The sequence below is a fragment of the Ctenocephalides felis genome, unplaced genomic scaffold (genome assembly GCF_003426905.1).
Source record: "Ctenocephalides felis isolate EL2017-DRISC unplaced genomic scaffold, ASM342690v1 CF-g0.4_SCAFFOLD_01886, whole genome shotgun sequence".
Classification (NCBI taxonomy): domain Eukaryota; kingdom Metazoa; phylum Arthropoda; class Insecta; order Siphonaptera; family Pulicidae; genus Ctenocephalides; species Ctenocephalides felis.
In genome coordinates this window covers 165,130,535-165,153,013 of record NW_020538040.1, presented here as the reverse complement: position 1 = coordinate 165,153,013, position 22,479 = coordinate 165,130,535, and the positions used below count along the sequence as shown (strand labels likewise).

At 28.1% G+C, this 22,479-nt stretch overlaps 1 protein-coding gene across 1 annotated transcript in view; it reads left to right on the top strand.

Moving 5' to 3' along the window:
* Positions 1 to 22,080, top strand: part of LOC113376189 (protein kinase C, brain isozyme-like) — a 31,408-nt gene extending 9,328 nt beyond the window's left edge. Inside the window, exons 2-3 of the mRNA XM_026616106.1 lie at positions 8,087 to 8,184; positions 21,821 to 22,080. Of these exons, the coding sequence (XP_026471891.1) occupies positions 8,087 to 8,184; positions 21,821 to 22,080 (358 nt within the window). The remainder of the gene's footprint in view (positions 1 to 8,086; positions 8,185 to 21,820) is intronic.
* The last annotated feature ends 399 nt before the right edge of the window (positions 22,081 to 22,479 follow it).

Here is a 22,479-nt window from a genome sequence, read left to right as displayed (position 1 = left end):
ATACCGTTCAATAATAACGTCACCAAATATTTGACAATATCAAAGTTTTGAAAGAATAAAAAGAAGTATCATCGATTTTAATAACACTTCAAGTGTTTCATCGATCGTTTTTTTCAAATTATTGAATAATTCTCTTATTAAAAAATAAAGAAAAATCAAAAATCAATTTTTGCAATCAAGTGTATTATATTAATACCACATCAAATCAAACAAAAACTTATTATATTATATGGACAGGAATAGCACCAATTTTTAAGGTTGAAAAACCTGTTTATATTTCGGAAAAGATATAAAAAAGCTATTTCTTAACCAAAGAGTTGCATTTATTGTCTTATAGAAATACTATTTTTTATAAGGATTTTAATTCTATTCATGCACATAATATAAAATTGTACATAACTCTGTCAATTCAGCGCTTTTCGAATGCAATTTTCAAAATTTTAGTCTCGTTTTTGTGATATTTTTTCGATAGTTATACATTTAATTTATTTAATTTACATTATCAAGAATATTTTAAATAATTACTATATAAACATAAAAAGAAATGAAAAAAATAAGAATTTTGAAAAACCTTATCTATGAGCGTCATAATTTAGGTTTTTTAAAATTAATTCACAACAATTACATAACAAATAAGAAACCGGTTGTAAGTGGCATTTCTGCATTGAAACAAATTGCATGAACTTTCTGAAATGTAAATAATCAATAAGTCTATAATATTTAAGATATTTGTTATTTTTAATTAATTATATTTTTATCGTAAGAGAGATATACAAAATCATAATGCTCTCACATCTACTCTTATGTATCATTGTGTGGAATAAATAAATCTTTCCAAACTGGAGATTTCAACAATTTGCCTTAAGCACGATGCCATGCACCACTAGTTTTTCATTCAAATTTCAGTGCTAAAATTTATGAAATTCTGCTCAAGTATAATATTAAAGGAAAGAAAACAAAAACAACAATAATAAACATAAGAAATTTAAAATAATTGGAGTAATTATTGATCGATTTTCATTGATTATTGGTTCTTTTTATGCCTTAAATGTTTAGTTACGTTACAGAAAGCCGAGCAATTTGTCTTTTAAGGCTAAATAACTATGCAAATTTGCTCACGTATATTAAAAAAAAAAAACTGAACGTGTAAATGCCTTAAAATTTTGTTTATAGTAAGTCTGATTTCAACCATTCAAAACTTAAAAAAAAAAATTTTTTTTTCTTCCAAAAAAAGTTAGGTTTTGTTTATAACACAAAAAGTTTTGTCAATCCAAGTCACAATATCACGCCCCACCAATTTATTCTACTACGGTTCCAATTACAAATGGGTCACGAAATAAAGTTCGTACAGCAGCGTCATCATTTCGCCTGCAGCAGTACATTTGACGTCGGATTGATAATTCGTATATAGCATCAACTTCTCCAATAAGCCATACTGTTTAAATCACTATGACAGTTAATCAAGGCGCGCACTTTGTTCCACATAAATCATTAACCGACTCGGCAACAAACTAAATGGCAACAAACACTCATTACGAGGAGAAATGAATGACCTACATTATTCAGAAACTACCATGTTAAACCTTATCAGTGCTAAATTAAATTTGCAACAGTTTGTTTGAAATTTCTCGGGATGTTTATAATTATTAGTTTGCCTTCTGGTGTAAATTGCACGATGGACTTAATTATTAAGTTTGGGTCGGGAGAGTTACAAATACTTCTAACTCATAAAATAGTTTACTCGATCGTTGAATAGACGTAATATACATGTAAATATATATTTTTGAGATTTTCTTATTCGTCGTTGATTTTTTTTTATTTTTGAAATATTAGCATCTAATTAATCTAATAGGATACTTGTTAAGGCCATAAACTTTACCATTATAAAAAGTATCTGTATAATCATCGAAAAAATTTTATACGTACATTATTAAGAATTTTTTTAAAGTATATGTATGTGAAGATATTTTTTACCCTAAATCGACGTTTTCATAATTCGAAAGCAATTCGATATATCTCGATAAGCACTATAGTTTGTTAGTTTTTCGCAACGATCGGCTGTTTCTTTGTTGATAGCAGAAAAGTGAAAAAAATGTCCGCGTTTTAGTCCGCAATTTTAAATAGATTTTAAAAATTCAAAAACTGTTAGTAGAATATTGGCTGAGAATCGACCTGATTACTTTTTGGTCAAAATTTGCTAGCACAAGTTCTTGTAATTATCTGTTAAAAATTTTTTAGACGATTATTATGATATTTTTGTTGGCGATATATATCATGGTCTTTTAGAGCATACTGAAATAATACTGTCTTACGATAAGTCGTTTAATTTTTCGTCAAAATTTGCAAAAACTAGTGACGTTAGTCAAAATTACACAAATTTCAAATGCTTAAAAGCCATTCGATATATCTCGATGAGGACTAACGTTTCTCAGTTCTGTGCGACGATCGGCCGAGCCGTTTCTTAGTAATTAAGAGAAAAGTGAAAAAATTTCGTTTTAGTCAAGAAATTTGAAACGATTTCAAAAATTGAAATCGTGCTGATTAAATTTGGACATAAGATTGGCCGAGCCGTTTTTTGTAATTAACCATTGAAAAAAATATTAGATTAAATTTTTTATGTTGATAGACATCATGGTCCTAAAGAACATACTTAATTTTACGGCCCTACGGCAAGTAGTTTAATCTTAAAAAATCATCAAAATTTGAAAAAAAAACTTGTGTCAAAAGAAAACTGACGAGAACTTTTTTAAATAATTATTTGTTTCATTATTTCATGAAAGAAATACTGAAAAAAACCGTAACAATTGAAAATGAAAATTGGTAAATTCAAAAATATTATAAGGAAGTTATGATTATACTTTGATCAGATAGAAAAAGTGAATTTGTAATGGTCAAAATTTTAATAAATTTCATAAAGAAGGAGTTGTGTTCCTAGCAAAACCTAGTAAAGCAAAACTACTTTTGCTTTTGTAACTCATATATTGAAGATTCGTGTGTTTTTACAATTGTGTATATATATACGAATGTTTGCATGTGCTGTGTGTGAATGAAAACAATTATTTCTATCATTATTAAAATATCAAAAGCTTCAAGCTTTCATTCTAGTTGGATCGATTCTAAATATTTTGTAATTGGTCTTACCCATACAAATTCGTTCTATGTCGCATTTTTCTCTGTTTGATCAATAATTTTATTACAACTGTCAATTCATTCCAGAATACAAACGATATTGGCGTTTTGAAGATCAAACTGAATTGTATTATATATATATATATATATATATATATATATATATATATATTTATTATCTAATCTATGAAGTACACATATACTACATAAACCATTTAACTAGTTTTCTCAGAAATCACTAAATACGAAAGTCATTAAAAACAAATATTCAATTTTCTTCTATATAATTTATCTATTACGCGCTACGTAAAGTCGTTGATTTTAAATTTCATTTCCAATTTTTATTGATTTTAAAGTGCAATTCACAAATCAAAGAAAATTTCATTGAAAGTAGTAATACGAGTGAAAAATGTTCAATGTATAAATTTATTGACTTAAGTGACGAATAAGTAGGTAATTTGATTTTACTTAAAAATCTGCTTATAAAATCTATAAAATCTTGTAGTATTATTATCAACATTTTGACATTGAAATTAATTTTAGGTGAAATTTGTTAAGACTTTTATGAAATAATAAATAAAAATAATAATGATATTTTAAATATTTGCTGTATTAAATTTTAAAAAAATTGTTAATTTCTAAATTTGATTGAATGATAAGGGAATACTTTATTAAATTTGAGATTTTTTATGGTATGGTAATTTTTTTTGCTGGAGTATTATTAAAAATAAATAAAAATTATCCATACTATATTAATAATATTAACCATGAGATAAAAAGCATAAAAATGATGAAACATGAATTATATATAAAACTGGTTTCTTTCTACCAATTAATTAATTATATTGGCACTTTATATACTTTGAAAATGTCAAAGAATTATTATTCCAATTTTGCATGTTGGATAAGATGATAAATATATACCAAAATTAATTGTTTCTTCAGATGTCAATTATAGCTTTGGTTATAGAAATTATACGGAACTTTATCTAAACTATAGCAAACAGTTATTAATCTAAAAAGAAATCATTGCTTGATATATTTTCAATGATCTGATTTTTATATTTGATTAGTTATTAATTATAAGATAAAAGTAAATAATATTATATTTATTTTTTTTATTTCATATAGTAATTACAGAAATATGATACCTAGTAATGATTGCATTTAATTAACTAATTAAATTATAGTCTATTTTATTCGAGAATTTAAACAAGAAGCAAACTTTTTAATTTGATTTTTGGCAGAAAATAATATTAATTTCTCCACCACTTAATATCATCTTTTATGATAATTGAGTAATTGAGAAATATCAATTAATTTTATTAACGTAGAGTAAAATAATAATGTTTGTATAAATGTTTAAAGGTTTATGAACATTTTGACATACCATAGAAAAATTTGATGTATGTGTGTGTCCGTGTGTGTATGTATGTGCGGATACAATTTTTCGTCGCCGATTTTGAGAACAGAAATCAAGCGATTTGAATGATCCAAAAAACATTCGATTCCTATTGATAAGGAGACGTGCTGATTAGTTATTCGCAAAGGCAGGTCTAGCCGTTCCGAAGATGCGAGGCAAACAGTGCCAAAGATGGTAAATTAATTTTTGAGAGAACGAAGCCCCGGATTTACATAATTCAAAAAACATTTTATTTGTATCGACGAAATGAAGATCGTATGTAATTTTTGGAAAAGTACGTCTAGTGGTTTCGGAAATCTAATAAAAAACTGAAAAAAGAATGTGGACAAAAATGATCATTAGACATATGCACATCAAATTTTCAGATATTTTAATAATAATAAATTTTGTTTACATTTCCATTGGTTTCGTGCCAATGATTATCTGCTAGACTGCTATGCGTCGCTTACGCGCTTCGATTTTACACAGCTAACGTATTGCAATGAATTTGAAAAAAAGTTCAAAATTTCCAAGATATATCAAAGTATAAATAAAATAAAATTTTTCAAAAAGGTCAATTTTTTCGAAAATTTTAAAATTCTCAAAAATCTTTTTCAGTTCTAGAAAAAATTTAAATCATATTCAAAATTTATAATTTTTGGTATGGAAAGTTCCAACAATTTGCCTTAAGACACGATGCCATGCATCACTAGTTTTACTTTTTCTATAGTATGTCATTACATTGACACTGCTCATCTTCATTATAATAAAAAAAAGTTTACTAAATAGTGCTATATATAATAAATTGAATTTCTTCCCAAACAACTTTCAGTATACAATTTTCCAAAACATATGATAATTATGCGGCTCGAGTCAGATCCACACATTTTAATTTAATTCTATAACAGCAAAAAAGAAATTAATTTCTCCGCAACTTAATAAAATAAATCCCCAAGGCATCTCTTATGATAATTGGCGATTAAGTAATTTCAATTTAATTCGTGTAAGGTTTTTCATTAAAAAAGTTTGCATTTAAATGACACGGGGCCATAGATACCTGGCTCCAAATCCTTTCCGTATTTAGCGGATTAAGCAAATATTTAATTAAAAATCACGCTCGGAGTGATCATACTTATCTTCTTTAGCTTTCAAGGAGTTTTTTGGCATATTGGAAACGTTTAACCTTTTTATAAAATACTGCAGGGCATAGTCTATAAGTTTGTCGATTTCATTCTTCCATAAAAATAGATATGAAATTTATGGCATATGCATTCGCTGAAACATTAATATTATTGTAGATTTATTGAACGAAGTATATTTATATGACCTAAATCGAGCGATGAAAAACTTTGAAACTTCTGGAATAGATCGTAAGTTCATTATCATTGATTTTGTATGTATATATTTGCCATCGACTGAAGGATATTATGGTTATATTTATACTAGAACATTTTTTAAATTGATTTCAGAGTTGGTAAAATTCATGATTTACATTAAATTGTTTAGTAAAATTAGATATTGCCTTTTATAACAATTGTAATATATATTTTTGGTCATAAAAATGCAGTAGTTTTTAATAAGCGAGTTCTGTTTGTGAAAAATATGTTCATGGGTTTCTGCAACATAATTTTTTATCCTTTGCGCTTATTTGTTAATATAACTAGTAGTTTATGGCATAGTGTTTTAAATCAAATTGCTGGAACTTCCCATACTGTAATGAAATATTCGAAGAATATTGAATGTTATCAAATATAGTCTTATGATTGATTTTGAAAGTATATAAGTGAGCTTTAGAACTCTAGCTAGATTTAAAATCAAAATCCGAATTATTTTTGATATTCAAACAAAAATAATTTTGGAAATACAAAAATAAAAAATATTGGAATAAAAAAATGGATTTTTTTATCCATTTTGATTCACAAATGGATTTTTGAATCAATTAAATCGGGAGCTTCGTTCTCTCAAAAACCATCAATTTTCCAAAAGCTTTTAGTCTCCAAAACGGTTGGACCTGTCTTTGCCAATAACTGATCACCACTTCTCTCTTTTATTACGAATTGAATGTTTTTTGAATCACCCAAATCGGATGCTCCGCGGTTTCAAAAACTCGATTTCTATTTTCTGCACTTTTTACTTTGTATCTCCGAAACAGCTGGGCCTGTCTTTGCCAAAACTTAGTCACCACTTCTCTTTATTATTAGAATTGAATGTTTTTTCATCATCCAAATCGGATGCCTTGCGATTTCAAAAATTCGATTTCTCTTTTCTTTGCTTCGTATCTCCGAAACTGCTGGACTTGTCTTTGCCAAAAACTAATTAGCACGTCTCCTCATCAGTTGGAATCAAAAGCTTTTTCAATAAATCAAATCGATTGATCTGTGCGCTCGAAATCATGGACGAAAAATTGTATTCACGCAAAACACACACACACATCTATGTTTTGAGGTATATGCAAAATGTTCAAAAATCTCTCAAATGAAACGTGTGTAAAAATTTTCATTTCTGATTTTTAAACGATTACAATAACTTACTCGATGAGAAGTTAAAAAAACATAATAAAATAATTATCATTTGTTTGTTTTTTCAAATACATTCACTTTTTTATTTAAATCAAAACGATTTTTGCTTTGGCCATGTTGTATTATAATTAGTAAATAAGCTTTCATATGGCGCCAAAAAAGATGTATGTTTATAGGTTATTATTTATTATAAAGATAAAAAACTGATTAAAATTATTTTTGAAAAATGAGGTTAAGTTTCAATGAGTGACCATGTGGACACAACTAAAAACTGAGTGGAACTTAGAACAATGTAACACGATTCAGAAAATCTTCTTCATGATCTGTATTAAATGAATTTATTTTAATAACTGTTCTGCTACATACTAATTGCTGTTTTTACTACACTCATATTTTTAATCATATATGGTAATTCATCTTCAAGTACCAATTTTATATATTAAAATATATTCTTTTTGAATTGAAATTGACTTAATTTATTATAATCATATTTATTATATGATTATAATAAATTATATATATATATATATATATATATATATATGATTATGACTGAAAACTCAGCCTTATTTTTTTAAATCATTAAAAATATATCCTGCTATTTTGTAAAATTATAATAATTTGTTAATATCCGTATATACTGAAAAAATATCATGCAGAATTCCCAATAATTATAAGAAGACCACAAATTCAGTTATTAGCTACATTTAAAAAATATCGCCATTGTATACAGCAATAAGTTGAATTTTTTCCTTATTTTTCTAATTCAAGTAATATAGTATTAAATATTATCATATATAGTAATATATTCTTATAATTACTAATAATTACAAGGAGGCCACAAATTGAATAATAGGAAGACCACAAAAAATATCGCCTGATTGTTGTGTTAAATTCCATATTGTATTTCCATTGTATGCGTTGAATTTTCTCCTTATTTCTCTAATTCGAGTAATACGATATCATCGAATCAAGCTTTGTCATAATATGATGTTTCAACATATTCTCAAACATATGTGTATTTCTTTTGTCGCAGGAAAATATCCAACGATGTGGAAAACGTGTCGCACTTCCTGCAGGAGTACACCTACAAAAAAATCACGCCCTGCGACGTCTGCTCAGAAGTACTCAGAGGTTAGTAATGCGATCTTTTTGACTCTAAACCTGTGCTTTCCAAATTAAGAAACAAATTATTTATTTGCAAACTAGTTGTGCATGGCATCGTGCCTTGAGGCAAATTGCTGGAAGTTTCCGTACCAAAAATTATAATTTTCTGAAAACTTTAAAAACTGTGATTTTTGAAAATTTTGCAATTTTTGAAAGAAATTACCTTTTGTAAAAATATTTTTTTCTTTAGATTTTGAAATTGTTTGTAAATTTTGAACTTTTTCCAAAGCAATCGTGCTGCGTGGCTATTTTAGAAAAGAAATATCAAAGCGCGTAAGCGCCGCATCGCAGTCTAGCGGATAAACATTGGTACAGAACCCATAAAAATGTAAACAAAATTTATATTTATTAATAACATATCTATAGAATAAGTGATAATTTAATGTGCTTATGTCTACTGATCACTTTTGACGCCAAAATAGGTTTTTTTTTCACTTTTTTTTACTAGATCAATGAAACCACTAGACCTACCTTTTTTAAATAAATATTTAATAGATTTTTACTTGTCATACCGTTATTTATGTGGCGAATATAATTTAATATATTCACATAAATCCAGATAAAATATCAGAAAACGTTCCTTATTTTATTATATAAGATATAAATTTGTATTAAATTATGAGCCAATTTATGCCAATAGTTCATGTAACACGCAAAGAATATTATTTTTATGTTCTTAATAAATACGAAATATTATCCAAAAATTCATCGGTTGAAAAACGTCTAAAAAGTGCAATAAATCTTTTTTTCTATAAAAAATTTACAAATTTAGCATATTATATGATTAGCAATTTTAGAGCACTATTTTGAACAATAAGTTTAATTCTTACTGATTAATTTAAAAAAATAAATGCTATCGGTTTTCATCTTAGTACTAAAAACAATTAGTTGTTTTCACATACACAAGTTCATGTTTAAAAAAAAATTAAATATTAAATAATAAAGTTTCTACTTTCAAAGTTTGTGATAATCCATTATTTTTAATAACATTTTTTGTGAGTGCACCTAACTTATTTAATTATGTATTTTACAACAATGAACCATTTATTTAAAGATTGCTTGATGGATTAATTTATTGCTATTTTATTAATTTTATATATGTTTATTTCGTGAAAAATAATAATAATTTTATTTAGAATATTGATGAACAGTAAGGTGGAATTTTGTTATTGAATAGACCATACCTTTTAACTGTTCACGCTTACAGAAATTCTACTTATTTTTTATCAAATTTAAAAAATATCTTTATCTTTAAAATTTATACATTTAATATAAATTTGAAAAATTTCCATCCAAAATAAAGAACTATAGAGAATAAAGTACATCTAATAAAGTAGGAGAGTTTTCAGCAAAATTTAAATCATTAGTATTACAGCCCAAGGATGCGCGAATAATTCTCACATCGAGCAGAAAATTATTAAGCATGATTTGTTGCAAATTCCTAATATATAACCTTCATACAAAAAACATTTATATAAAAATTTGTACGCTCAAACGATTTTTACAAGCCTCGGAGAAAATAAGAGTTTTCTTAAATCTTCTTTTGCTTGGAAAATAGAAATAAACATACTTTATAACATCAAAGTATCAGCAAAGTAATTCAATGTCATATGAACAGCTGTTTAATAAGATTTAATTTTTTTGTCGATAAAAGACTATTAGAAATATTGAAAATCTTCTGTTATAAACATCAAGGAGTTGTTTTATGATTTTATGCGAAAACATTTTATAATAATTTATTCCAGAAAAGAGCAGTCGAGCGATATAAATATGTATTTCTCAACAAATTGTTCCAAGAATCGATTTATACAGGGTGTCCCAGACCTTGACGTCAAGCTGTAACAGGGTGAAAGTAATAACAAAAATATTTAAAAATTGTTAACCTTATAACAAATTTTGGTGTTAAATTTTTAGTCTACTATATTGAACACCAAGTGCTCACTAATCAGTATAAAAATATAAATTTGAATGGTTTTCATCTTGTTTTATACATTCACAAGTTTATTCACAGTCTTGAAAAATTTTTGAAAAAAATATATTACGTTGTTGATGAGCTTTTAAGTGCCACCTAGAGCTTTGGAAAAATTATGACCATTTTCTGGTTATTGTCGTTAACTTTTATCAATTTTGTATATTTAAACTTTTGAACCGTAACCGTGAATAACATTTCTGAGATTACAATAAAAAGATACAATTGCCCAAATTTTCCAAAATTAAGACTTTTTCTTGAACTATGCAATTACAATTTTCTAAATTGGTCGACTTGGAGAGGCCTTAAGACAAAAAAAAATTCAAGTAAATAAATAATAAATTTGAGCAAAGTTATGAAATATTTTACCTTTTCACAATCCTGTTGAAAAAGGTTGTTTTTCTGAATTGAACTGAATTTTGTGAAATTATGATTTTTTTAGCGAATCATATATTTTGCTTGCACAATCTAAATACAAGTATTGAAGTAAATTGGCGTAAAGTAAATTCACTTTATGTAGATAAATCAAATATATATATATATATATATATATATATATAGTATATATATTAGGGTGGTCCTTAATATGGACATTTTTTAATTTCCTTGGTTCCAAGGGCTCAAATGGTTTCAAATTGATAAAAAACAATCCTCTGAAAGTTTTAGCTCTTAATATTGTCTTTTTGATCGAGCGTAATTCAATCGAAGTTTTGTATGGAAATAGCATAAAAATATACAAGATTATATCAAATATATATATATATATATATATATAAATTAGATTATATCAAAGGTAAAACACTTTCTTTTACCATACCTTTCACATTAACATGTACCAAACACGTGGTAAAATATTAATATACCATCATAAATTTAAAATGTACTTCCTGATAATTATTCAATTTTTTTCAAAAAAAAAAGCTCAGAATTCTTGTATATATTATTTCGAAATAATGAAATACACTTTTATTAATTACTCAAGTTTTTCTTGATTGTACAAACCTAAAAGCTTCCGAATGAGGAGCCATATAATTTTTACAACCTGCTATAGGGCACCATTAATTAAGCAGTATTTTAGGTAGAAAAAACCCCATCCACAAATAATTATATGCAAACCATTACTCTTTTGTTAGAATCATATAGTAGATTTGATCAAATGAAAATTAATTTTTGTAAAACTAAAAGTATAAATTGCACAAACTTCCGATTGCGTAGCAAAGCACTAAAAGTTTTCAGAAGATACCAGTATAAGTTTTCAAAGGAGGTTTGAAAAATAACATTGGTAATAATAATTTTATCTAAATAACAAATTTTCTTATATATTACTTTTTATTTATAATTGACAATATTTATTTAATTTGTATATACCCAACTAGGGACTGCAATACCTATAAAAAGAAAAATTGAAACCAGTATTTCGGTATTTTTGCTTTGAAAACCGGTAGTACCGGTGGAATACCGGTATAATATATTATTTCAAAAAATGTAAACAAAATTTAAAATTACTCAAGATCAAATTACAATCTGTTTTTTAATAACAATAATATTTAGTAACTAACCAGAAAGCTTTATTTTATTAATTTTGAGTATTTATGGAATAGAATATTTTGGCGCCGACGTCATTTTAAAACACTGTTACATCTTTAAATAAGAACAAATATTTTGCAACATATGAAAGCAATAAATATTCATATTAATGACGAGTCAACATAATATTTTGTCACTTGTTTATATAATAGAACGACCTAAAAAGACACCATTTCAGTTAAGGACTTAATGACCATTCTGAACTTTAGAGCCGTAATATTTTTGTAAGAATAGTGTGCAAAAAATGCAATTTAAATAAATGCAAAGAAATAAGATTTTTAAAATAATTTATATAATTAAATCATTATTAAAATTGCCAAACATAGTCAATCTTTTTTACAAATTCAGAGAAATTCAGTTATTTTTATAAGTGTTTATGTAATATCGAGTACTAGAGATTATTTTTATAAGTAACTAAAACAATGAGAAATAAATTTGAAGTTACGCAATTTCTTATAATAAAAATAATGTATGTGAATCAAATAAACTTAAGGTTCATACAAGTAAATCAAATGATAGTTATTGAACAAACTTCCTAGAAACATATTTATCTGTTATTGTTATTTGATTTATATATTCTTAAAAACCAAATCAAATCTAGTTAAGAAATATTTCTGAGAAAGCTCGTTATATAATAATACTTTACCATATATTGCATTTTTACATTTCTTTTTCCTTGAGAAAATGAACTTGAGTTATATTAAAGTGCATTAAATTGAATTCTGGGAAAACATCTATGAATAATATTAACATATTACGTAACTATATCGATTCTTGGGACAATTTGTCCAGAAAGACGAATTTTATGAACGCACGACTGCGGAATAATTTTTTCTAAAATGCTTTAGTATAAAATCATAACAGAAATTTTTTAATATTTTTAATTTATGTCTTTTATAGATATGAAAATTAAATCTTATTAAACAGCTGTTCATATGACATTGAATTACTTCGCTGATACTTTGATGTTATGAAATATGTTTATTTCTATTACCCAAGCAAAAGAAGATTTAAAAAAACTCTTATTTTCTCAGAGGCTTGTTAAAATCGTTTGAGCGTACAAATTTCTATAAAAATGTTTTCTATACGAAGGTTTTATATTAGGAATATGCTACAAATCATGCTTAATATCTTTCTGCTCGATGTGAGAATTATTTGCGCATCCTTGGGCTGTCATTCTAATGATTTAAATTTTCCTGAAGACTCTTTTATAATGTTATGGTAATGCGACGAATTAAATGTACTTTAATATTTTTCAATGCCAATGAAAGGAATTACATTGAATAATATTTTATGTTTAGAGGAAATAGGTAATTATTATGAATTATATTAATTCATATTTTTCCATTATATTATATTATTCATTAATTATATCTTCTTTACATATTAATTGGTAAATTATTCATATTTTAAAAAGAAAATTATCTTACTTTGATTTTGGCATATTGAATTCCATTTCTGTTTCAATCTTCATAGTTTGCTAATCTTAGAAATCTGGTTCATACAACCTTAGAAAATTTAACCATTTTAATGAATTTGTAATAAATTGAAGTAATTGTGTCGAAGAAACATTTAATAGAATTTAAAAAAAACTAGTGGTGTATGGCATCGTGCCTTAAGGCAAGTTGCTGGAACTTCCCGTACCGTAACAAAATGTTCAAGAAATATTAAATAATTTCGAATAGATTATTATAAATACTGTAACATTGTCTAATATTTATACGAATGATATAAACTGAATTGCAAAGTTAAAATTATTCATTTAAAGTATATAAGTGAGCTTTAGAACTTTGGCAAGAAATATAATTTTATTTTGAATTAAATTCGATACACAAAAATATTTTTATGAATTTTTTTTTTCCAAAAGCAATTGTTTTGCCAACACAAGCAGAAAGTTTTATAAATCATTCAAAGCGAATGCTAGGTCCTCTCAAAAACTGCCATTTTCTGTACATTTAGCTCCGTATCTTCGAAACGGCTGCACCTGCCTTTGCCAAAAACTGATCACCACTTCTCTCCATCAGTGCGAATTGAATTATATTTAGACCATTAAGATCGGATGCTTCGTTCTCTCAAAAACTCGATTTCTATTTTCTGCACTCCTTTTCTCTATATCTCCGTAACGTCTGGATCTGCCTTCGCCAAAAACTAATCAGCACATATCCCTATTAATAGGACTGGAATGTTTTTTGAACCATTGAAATCGGTTGATCCGTGCGCCCGAGAACGTGGACGAAAAAATGCGGATATACAAAACACACACACGCATACACATTTATTTTTTTGAAGTATGCCAAAATGTTCAGAAACCTTCAAAACGTGAAGATATGCAAAAATTTTCATTTTCGATTTTCTGCCCATTACTATAACTACCCTACGGGAAGTTAAAAACAGACTCGAATCATAATTCGAATCAACCTTAAATATTGGACAAAAGTTTGTTTACGTCTACACCTCCAGGACGGTTGTCACACTCGCTCTTTTCTTGTATGATTTGGTTTTATGACTAACTAATCTAATTAGATTAACTAATCGTATTTAAGGATAGTATTTTGGTATTTCTACATAGACTAATGTTCAAATCACCATTTAGTCTCAGCTAACCGGTAAATTAACAAAACTATTGTTGATCAAAAAAAAGTGACACAACCGTACCCAGCCTCCCCTATTGTACCTGTTAGTAGGCAGAATCATGGACGCTCGAAGATAGAATTGGGAAGATCTACACAAATGTACATATTCACAAAACCGTTTACATCATCGAATCAACTGGAAACCTCTCTAATAATTCATATGCCAATCTCATTGATATCTGTCAGAGCACAAAAGGCTCAGCACCGAGCGCGCGATTTGAAATTCAAATCAATGTTTTGTCTGATAAATACGAATGGATGAATTCACAAACAAAGTTTGCCTATTTCAGAAATAAAACGCATCGTTGAATATTCAGATTACTCGAAAACATGCGGAATACTGAAAATCAATTCTATCGAATAACAGAAAGTTTAACTCGCAACGGCTTGGCCTGGCAGGCGTCGATCTTGATTACCTATCCGTGCGAAATCACGAATCGCTAATAATTGATTCACTGTCTCGATTGAACAAATTGGAGGAAAAAATATTGATTCAAGATAGATATATACACGTTACATAATATCTGTTACATCTTCAATGTTTTACATTTATGGGCCTATTCTCGGATAACACAGCTGTCAGATATGTTATCAGTCTTCCGTGGTTTTAAATATAAGTATGTTCAAATCAAGTGATTTTAATCATTAGAATCAAGCCTAAGCAATATGATTCGAATCACATTTTACTTGATTCGAATCAACTCGTATTAAGTCAAACTAATGGCATCTTGCATTAAGGCAAATTGCTGAAACTTCCCGTACCATAATAATTCGAGAAATGAAAACAATAAATAATTGTTTAAAATAATTACAAATAAACTGTTTATTATTAAAACATACTGTAAATTAATAAGTGCTTATTAAATGGTAGAACATGTGAAAAGGTATCAAAAAAGAAAAAATAAATATATTTCTTATAAATGAGTTGTTTGTAGTGCTTATTAAACGACGACGAGCGTATTCTACAAACAACTATTTTATAAGAAATTTGTGCATTTTTTTCTTTTTTGATAATTTAGAAAATAAATTTAAATTCTGAAATTAAATGAAGATTTTGATTTTTTTTAGAAGTTTGAAATTTTTTGGAATTTAAAAAATAACGTTTTTTACCTTTTCACATGTTCTACTTTTTTTTCGAGTTTGAGTAGAGCAATTCATTCCTTCGACAAGAAGTCGCATTGACCTAAATTAATATATACATTGATATAATAATCCAAATTAATATATACATTAGACAAAAAATAATACAGAACCTTTCTGGGAACTATAACAGACTCTTATGATGCGAAATTTTATCGAACCGATATGATTCCAAGTATTAAAACGCTTACTTCTATCTAGTATATTTGTCATTTTCCATTTATACAGTAAAACCAGATTTTTTTCCGCTAAAAAACTAACTTTCGAATTTCATAATTTTTATCAATAAGCCAGTTTTCAAAACTTGTATTTGAAAACTGACAAGCTTTAATATCATTGTTTAATCAAGTCGTAAATCTAATGTTGATCTATATTACGTCACCCCTACTTTCAGAATATGAGCATTTACAAATCAGACAGATGTATTTTTTTATTGCTTTTTTTGCCTTTCTCTTTCATAATTTGTCTTGGTTCAGTTATATTTTTCTTTTCATGGTCTTTCTTTCAAACGAAAAAGTCATAAAAAACATGTCACAACCGTACCCACAAAATTGTTCACAACCGTACTCAACGCACAATTTTGAAAACAAATCATTGTTATGACTGAGATAAATTATCTATGCAAAAATTAACTACTGGTAATCAATCACTTATGTTCAACTTACAGCTATATAACAGACAAATGATCTACCTGTATACAAGTAACAATAATTAATAAAAATTTGAACATAAAAACTTACTTTTGACTCTTTAAAAGCAATGCGGTCTACAGATCATGTTAATATAGAACACTGGTTCAATGCAATAACGGAAACTTGTTCGAACAAACATACTTTATCTTGTACCCTTTAGGCCCTATTTGATAATCAGTAGAGTTTAGCCGTTATGACGACTGTCTCCATCGTACCCAGTCTCCCCTACTGCATATGTGGAAAATTCAATGAAAGTTGCATTTAATTCATGGCCGCTTTCCTGACGTGTTTGCCTACATACATGCACATTCTTTGTAACGAGTACAAAGTTTTAATAATTAAAGTTTTAATGAGTGGCAAATGGATCTATGTTTATTCATTGAAATGAAGGCGGTCGTAGAGAGTTTACGCACTAATTGTTTGAAATATACTTTCATAACTCATAAATTTAAAAACAGAGATGAAATACATATTTAGCTTTGGAGTTGAGCTTTCAACTAGAATATATGTTCTGAAATGCAAACTGTTACTATGCATGATTTTTAAATTATAAATATCACTTTATAATTGAGCTTAACATATTATAGATAATTATTGACTTGTAACAAGTATGTATTAAAAATATTCAAACTCTAATTATGATATAATTAACTTCCCGTAGGGCAAGTTATAGTAATCGCAAAAAAAATCGATAATGAAAATTTGTATTTATCTTTACATTTCAAAGGTTTCTGAACATTTTGGCATACCTTAGAAAAAATGGATGTATGTGTGTGTGCGGATACAAGTTTTCATCGACGATTTCGGGAACACGGTCAACCGATTTGAACATTCGATTCGTTTTTGGCGAAGGCAGGTCTATCCGCACCGAAGATATGGCGCAAAAAGTGCCAAAAACGGTAACTCAGTTTTTAAGAGATTTTAATATTTCAAAAAACATTTTACTTGTATTGTCGAGATAAAATCTGATTAAATTTTTGGGAAGGCAGGTCTAGCGGTTATGGACTCTCAATAGAAATAAGTTAAGAAAATGTCATTTTGCAGTCAAAAGTGTTTGTTGGACTTATGCACATCAAATTATCAGATATTTTATAGAGATTTTCATAATGTGTGCATATTTTGTGTACGGTAAGTTTGAGCAATTTGCCTTAAGGCACGATGTACCCCACGAGTTTTTCTAGTTCTTCAAATCCTAGAGACAAAGTTGGCTCTGTAGGTCACTGTAAAATTTGTATGATAAAATGGAAATGTAATGTATGGTATACATTAGGGTGGTCCTTAATATGGATGTTTTCTAATTTTTTTGCTGCCAAGGGCTCAAATGCTTCCAAATTAATAGAAAATAATTCTCTGTATGTTCTAGCTTGTAATATTAACTTTGAGATAGTTCCCAATTCAACCAAAGTTATATATATTCTGTTGCAAAGATTTATATTTTCTTATTGTCTATTGATTATATTAACAATTGTCGTTTAAGTGGTTGTAAGTGGCATTTTGCCTTAAAAAAACACTTCTAAAAACACCGTTTTTGAGAAAACTTCGATGAAAAGCCAAATTTTTGCTAACATACACCGACGCTCATACACATACATACTTTTACTAATTGCGATCTCAAATGATTCAGAATGACTGGAAACTTCGGGAAAACACAAAATAAGCAAGTTGACATACTAACGTTAACATATAAATTTATTTTGAGTACTTTCAAGACATTTATAATATTTTACTTAAAGCTTTATTCGAAATTAATGAATGAATGTAGTAGTTGGTTATAGATATAAAGTGTGGGTAGATGGGGTAGATTTTAATACATACTAGTTCTTTAATTATTACACCCACCTGGAAGAAGTTTTAATTGGCAGTATTGTTATATCAAACTCAATTAATTAACTAGTTGACAGTTGGTGTAACAAGAGTTTTTACGCCGTCTTGTAATTATTAATTAGCCGTATATCAATTACGAAGCCGGAAGGTAAAACGCAAGCGTAGCAGAAATAATGGCACATGTGCTAAAGTTGGCAGTATAATCTATCAATTAATTAATTTTGTCATTCTCTGTAACATCGACATCGACATCGACTAAGGCACATGTCAAACTTTACACTAGCAATTCCATCGAGATTTATTTCTCTGGCTCTGTAATTTATTTTTGCATTAAATAAATTATCCATGTAGGCGATGCACGTGTTTTGTTCCTTTATATGGTTGAGTTAAAAGCAACTTCTGAAACAAAACAACAACTTTGGAATTGTGAGCTTCCACTTGATGACTTCAGGCCTTGTGCTTTTAGTGTCATATGAGCAATATGAACTTTCACTGTCATCCGACACTTTTGGGAATAAGGGATTTTCTTTGTTTTAACCGTGACTTTCACATACTTTATACGATTGTATATATATATATATATATATATATATATATATATATATATATATATATATGTATATATTAGGGTGGTTCTTAATATAGACATTTTTGAACTTCTTTGCTCCCAAGGGCTCAAATGCTTCCAAATTAATAAAAAAATCCTATAACAGTTTTAGCTTCTGATATTAACACTTAGATAGTTCACAATTCAATTAAAAGTCTTAAATATTTATTATTAAAATATGTCATTAAACACATTCTTGCGCCATCTGTGATAATGTAATTGTAATTTTTATGACAATTTAATTTATTAACTTTTCGTAGGGTAAGTTATTGTAATCGTCTAAAAATCGAAATTTAAATTTTTTACATTTCTCGACGTTTTGAAGGTTTCTGAACATTTTGGCATACCTCAGAAAAAATGGATGTGTGTGTGTGTGTGTATGTATGTATGGAAACAATTTTTCTTTTTCCGAAACCACGTTTTCGGGCGCACGGATCAACCTATTTGAATGATTCAAAAAACATTCTATTCCTATTGATAGGGAGATGTACTGATTAGTTTTTGGCAGAGTCAGGTCGAGCAGTTACGGAGATAAAGGGCAAAGAGTGCAGAAAATAGAAATCGAGTTTTTGAGAGAACTGAGCATCCGATTTGAATGATCTAAAAACATTCAATTAGAAGTGGTTATTAGTTCTTGGCAAAGGCAGACCCAGCCATTTCGAAGATACAGAACTAAATGTGCAAAAAAATGGCAGTTTTTGAGGGAACTGAGCGTCCCAGTTAAATGATTCAAAGAACTTTTTACTTGTTTTAACAAAATCATTGATTCTGGAACAAAAATTATGTTTCAAAATTTATCTCAATTTTTTTTCACAATTTTTTTTGTCGAAAATAATTCAGATTTTATTTTTACTTCTGACTAAAGTTCTAATATATTTAAAACAGATAATTTTAACTTTGCAATTCAGTTTATATAATTCTCATAAATATTAGACAATGTTACAATATTTATATTAATCTATTTGAAAACATTCAGTATTACTCGAACATTTTGTTACGGTACAGGAAGTTCCAGCAATTTGCCATAAGGCACGATGCCATACACCCCACTAGTTCAATTTTTTAATCTAATTGGATGATCCGTTCTCTCAAAAACTGCATGACTATTTTTACACCCTTTTTGCAAAAACACCTCGCGATCGAGTACCGAATGTTTGTTCAATAATACAAATCGGTTAGTCCATACTGTCGAAAATGTCGAGGATATTTGTTTGAACCATATACATTAACTTCAAAATTAGAAATCTTGGTACGGAACCCAAAAAAATTTACACAAAATGTGTGCACATTATTAAAATCTCTATAAAATATCTGATAATTTGATGTGCATATGTCTAGTGAACATTTTTATCGCCAAATTACATTTAAAAAAAAAAAAAATTGAGAGTGCATAACCGTTGGACCTGCCTTTCTAAGAATTTTAACAGTTCTTCGTTTAATCAAAACAAATAAAATGTTTTTTTTAATTATTGAAATAGGACGCTCCGTTCTCTCAAAAACTGAATTACAATTTTTGGTTCTTTTTGCCCCGTATCTTCGAAACGGCTTGACCTGCATATGCCAAAAACTAAAAAGCACGTTTCCTGATCAAGACAAATCAAATCTTGTATTGACAAGATGAAGAATTGATCAAATTTTCATGAAGGCAGGTTTAGCGGTTTCGGAGATCTAATGAAAAAAGTAAAAAAAATGCCATTTGGTGGTCAAAAATGATCATTAGACATATGCACATCAAATTATCAGATATTTTATAAAGATTTTAACAATAGGTATAATTTTTTTTTACATTTCTATGGGTTCCGTACCAATGCTTATCCGTTAGACGGCGACGCGGCGCTTACGCGCTTCGATATTTTGTCTCTATGCAGTTAAAGCAGTACGATTGCTTTGAAAAAATGTTCTGAATTTCCAAAATATTTCAAAATAAATTTTTCCTCAAAAATTCTTTTTTTTTTAAAAAAAAAGTAAATTTTTGTCAAAAATTTATAGTTTCTCAAAAATCGAATTTTTTTACAGTAATTTTTTTTTCAAAAATGTAAATCTTTTTAAAAAAAAAAAAATTGTGGTACGGGAAGTTCCAGCTATTTGCTTTAAGGCACGATGCCATGCGCCCCACTAGTTATACCTTATAGTTCGACTATAACTCAATTTTTAACTTCCCGTAGGGTAAGTTATAGTAATCGCAAAAAAATCGAAAATGAAAATTTTTATATATCTTTACGTTTCAGAGGTTTCTGAACATTTTGGCATACCTTAGAAAAAATGGATGTATGTGTGTGTGTGTATGTGTGTGTGTGTGTGTGTGTGTATGTATGTATGTGTGTGTATGTATGTGCGGATACAAATTTTCGTCGACGATTTCGGGAACACGGGTCAACCGATTTGAATAATTCAAAAAACATTCGATTCGTATTGATAAGGAGACGTGCTGATTAGTTTTTGGCAAAGGCAGGTCTAGCCGTTCCGAAGATACGGGGCAAAAAGTGCCGAAAACGGTAACTCAGTTTTTGAGAGAACGGAGCGTCCGATTTGAATAATTCAAAAAACATTTTACTTGTATTGACAAGGTTAAGAATCGATAAAATTTTCATGAAGGTAGCTCTAGCGGTTTCGGAGATATGGAGGAAAAAGTAAAAAAATAAGCCATTTGGCGGTCAAAAATGATCATTAGACATATGCTCATCAAATTATCAGATATTTTATAGAGATTTTAACAATAAGTATACATTTTGTTAACATTCCTATGGGTTCCGTACCAATGCTTATGCGTTAGACAGCGACGCGGCGCTTACGCGCTTTATATTTTGCCCCTATGCAGTTAAAGCAGAACGATTGCTTTGAAAAGAAAGTTCAGATCTTCCACAATATGTCAAAATAAAAAAAAAAATTTTTTCAAAAAAAAAAAACAAAAAAAAAAATTAAAAAAAAAATTTTTTTAAAAAAAAATTTTTTTCAAAAAAAAGTAATTTTTGTCCAATTTATAGTTTCTTAAAAATCGTATTTTTTCGAAGTAATTTTTTTTTTTAAATGTCAATCGTTTTTAAAAAAATAATAATTTTTGGTACGGGAAGTTCCAGCAATTTGCCTTAAGGCACGATGCCTTAATTGCCTTAAGACAGAATTCCACTTACAGCTAGTCTTATAATTTCAGGTCATACGAGACAAGGTCTTCGATGTAAAACTTGTAAGGCGAACGCTCACGTGGATTGCGCCAGCCGGCTTCCTCGTTGTCAGAGCAAGGCGCGCTTACTTCGCCGACAGCGAAGCACCTCGGAGATAGAGCCGACGGTGGAGGATCAAAGTGAGTTTATTCTTTGTCCTTTTACCAATTTGTATCATGATGACTTATTTGTAGTATTTGATAAATATAAGGGTCTACAAAAATTCGTAGTAAAAGTTGTATCCTGGTGACATATTTGTAGTATTTGATAAATGTAAGGGTCTACAAAAATTCGTAGTAAAAGTTGGACAGACGTGTTTTATTAAGGATCTACATAACAATTATAAACTAACATCGTACTTAACTCTTATGAAATGTTGATGTTCTTATCTACATATCTACATAACAATTATAAACTAACATCGTACTTAACTCTTATGAAATGTTGATGTTCTTATGAGATGCAAATTGGTCGTTTGCTGTCGTACATGTTAAACTCATAATTATGGCAAGATACAGACGTATTTTTAACGAACCTGTATATTGATTATTCAATTTATATGCCTACAATTATTATGGAGTCAACTTAGTTAAATGAAATGTTTCAGTCGATAGTTTGTTATCGCTAATTTTAAACGTCGGTTGAAATA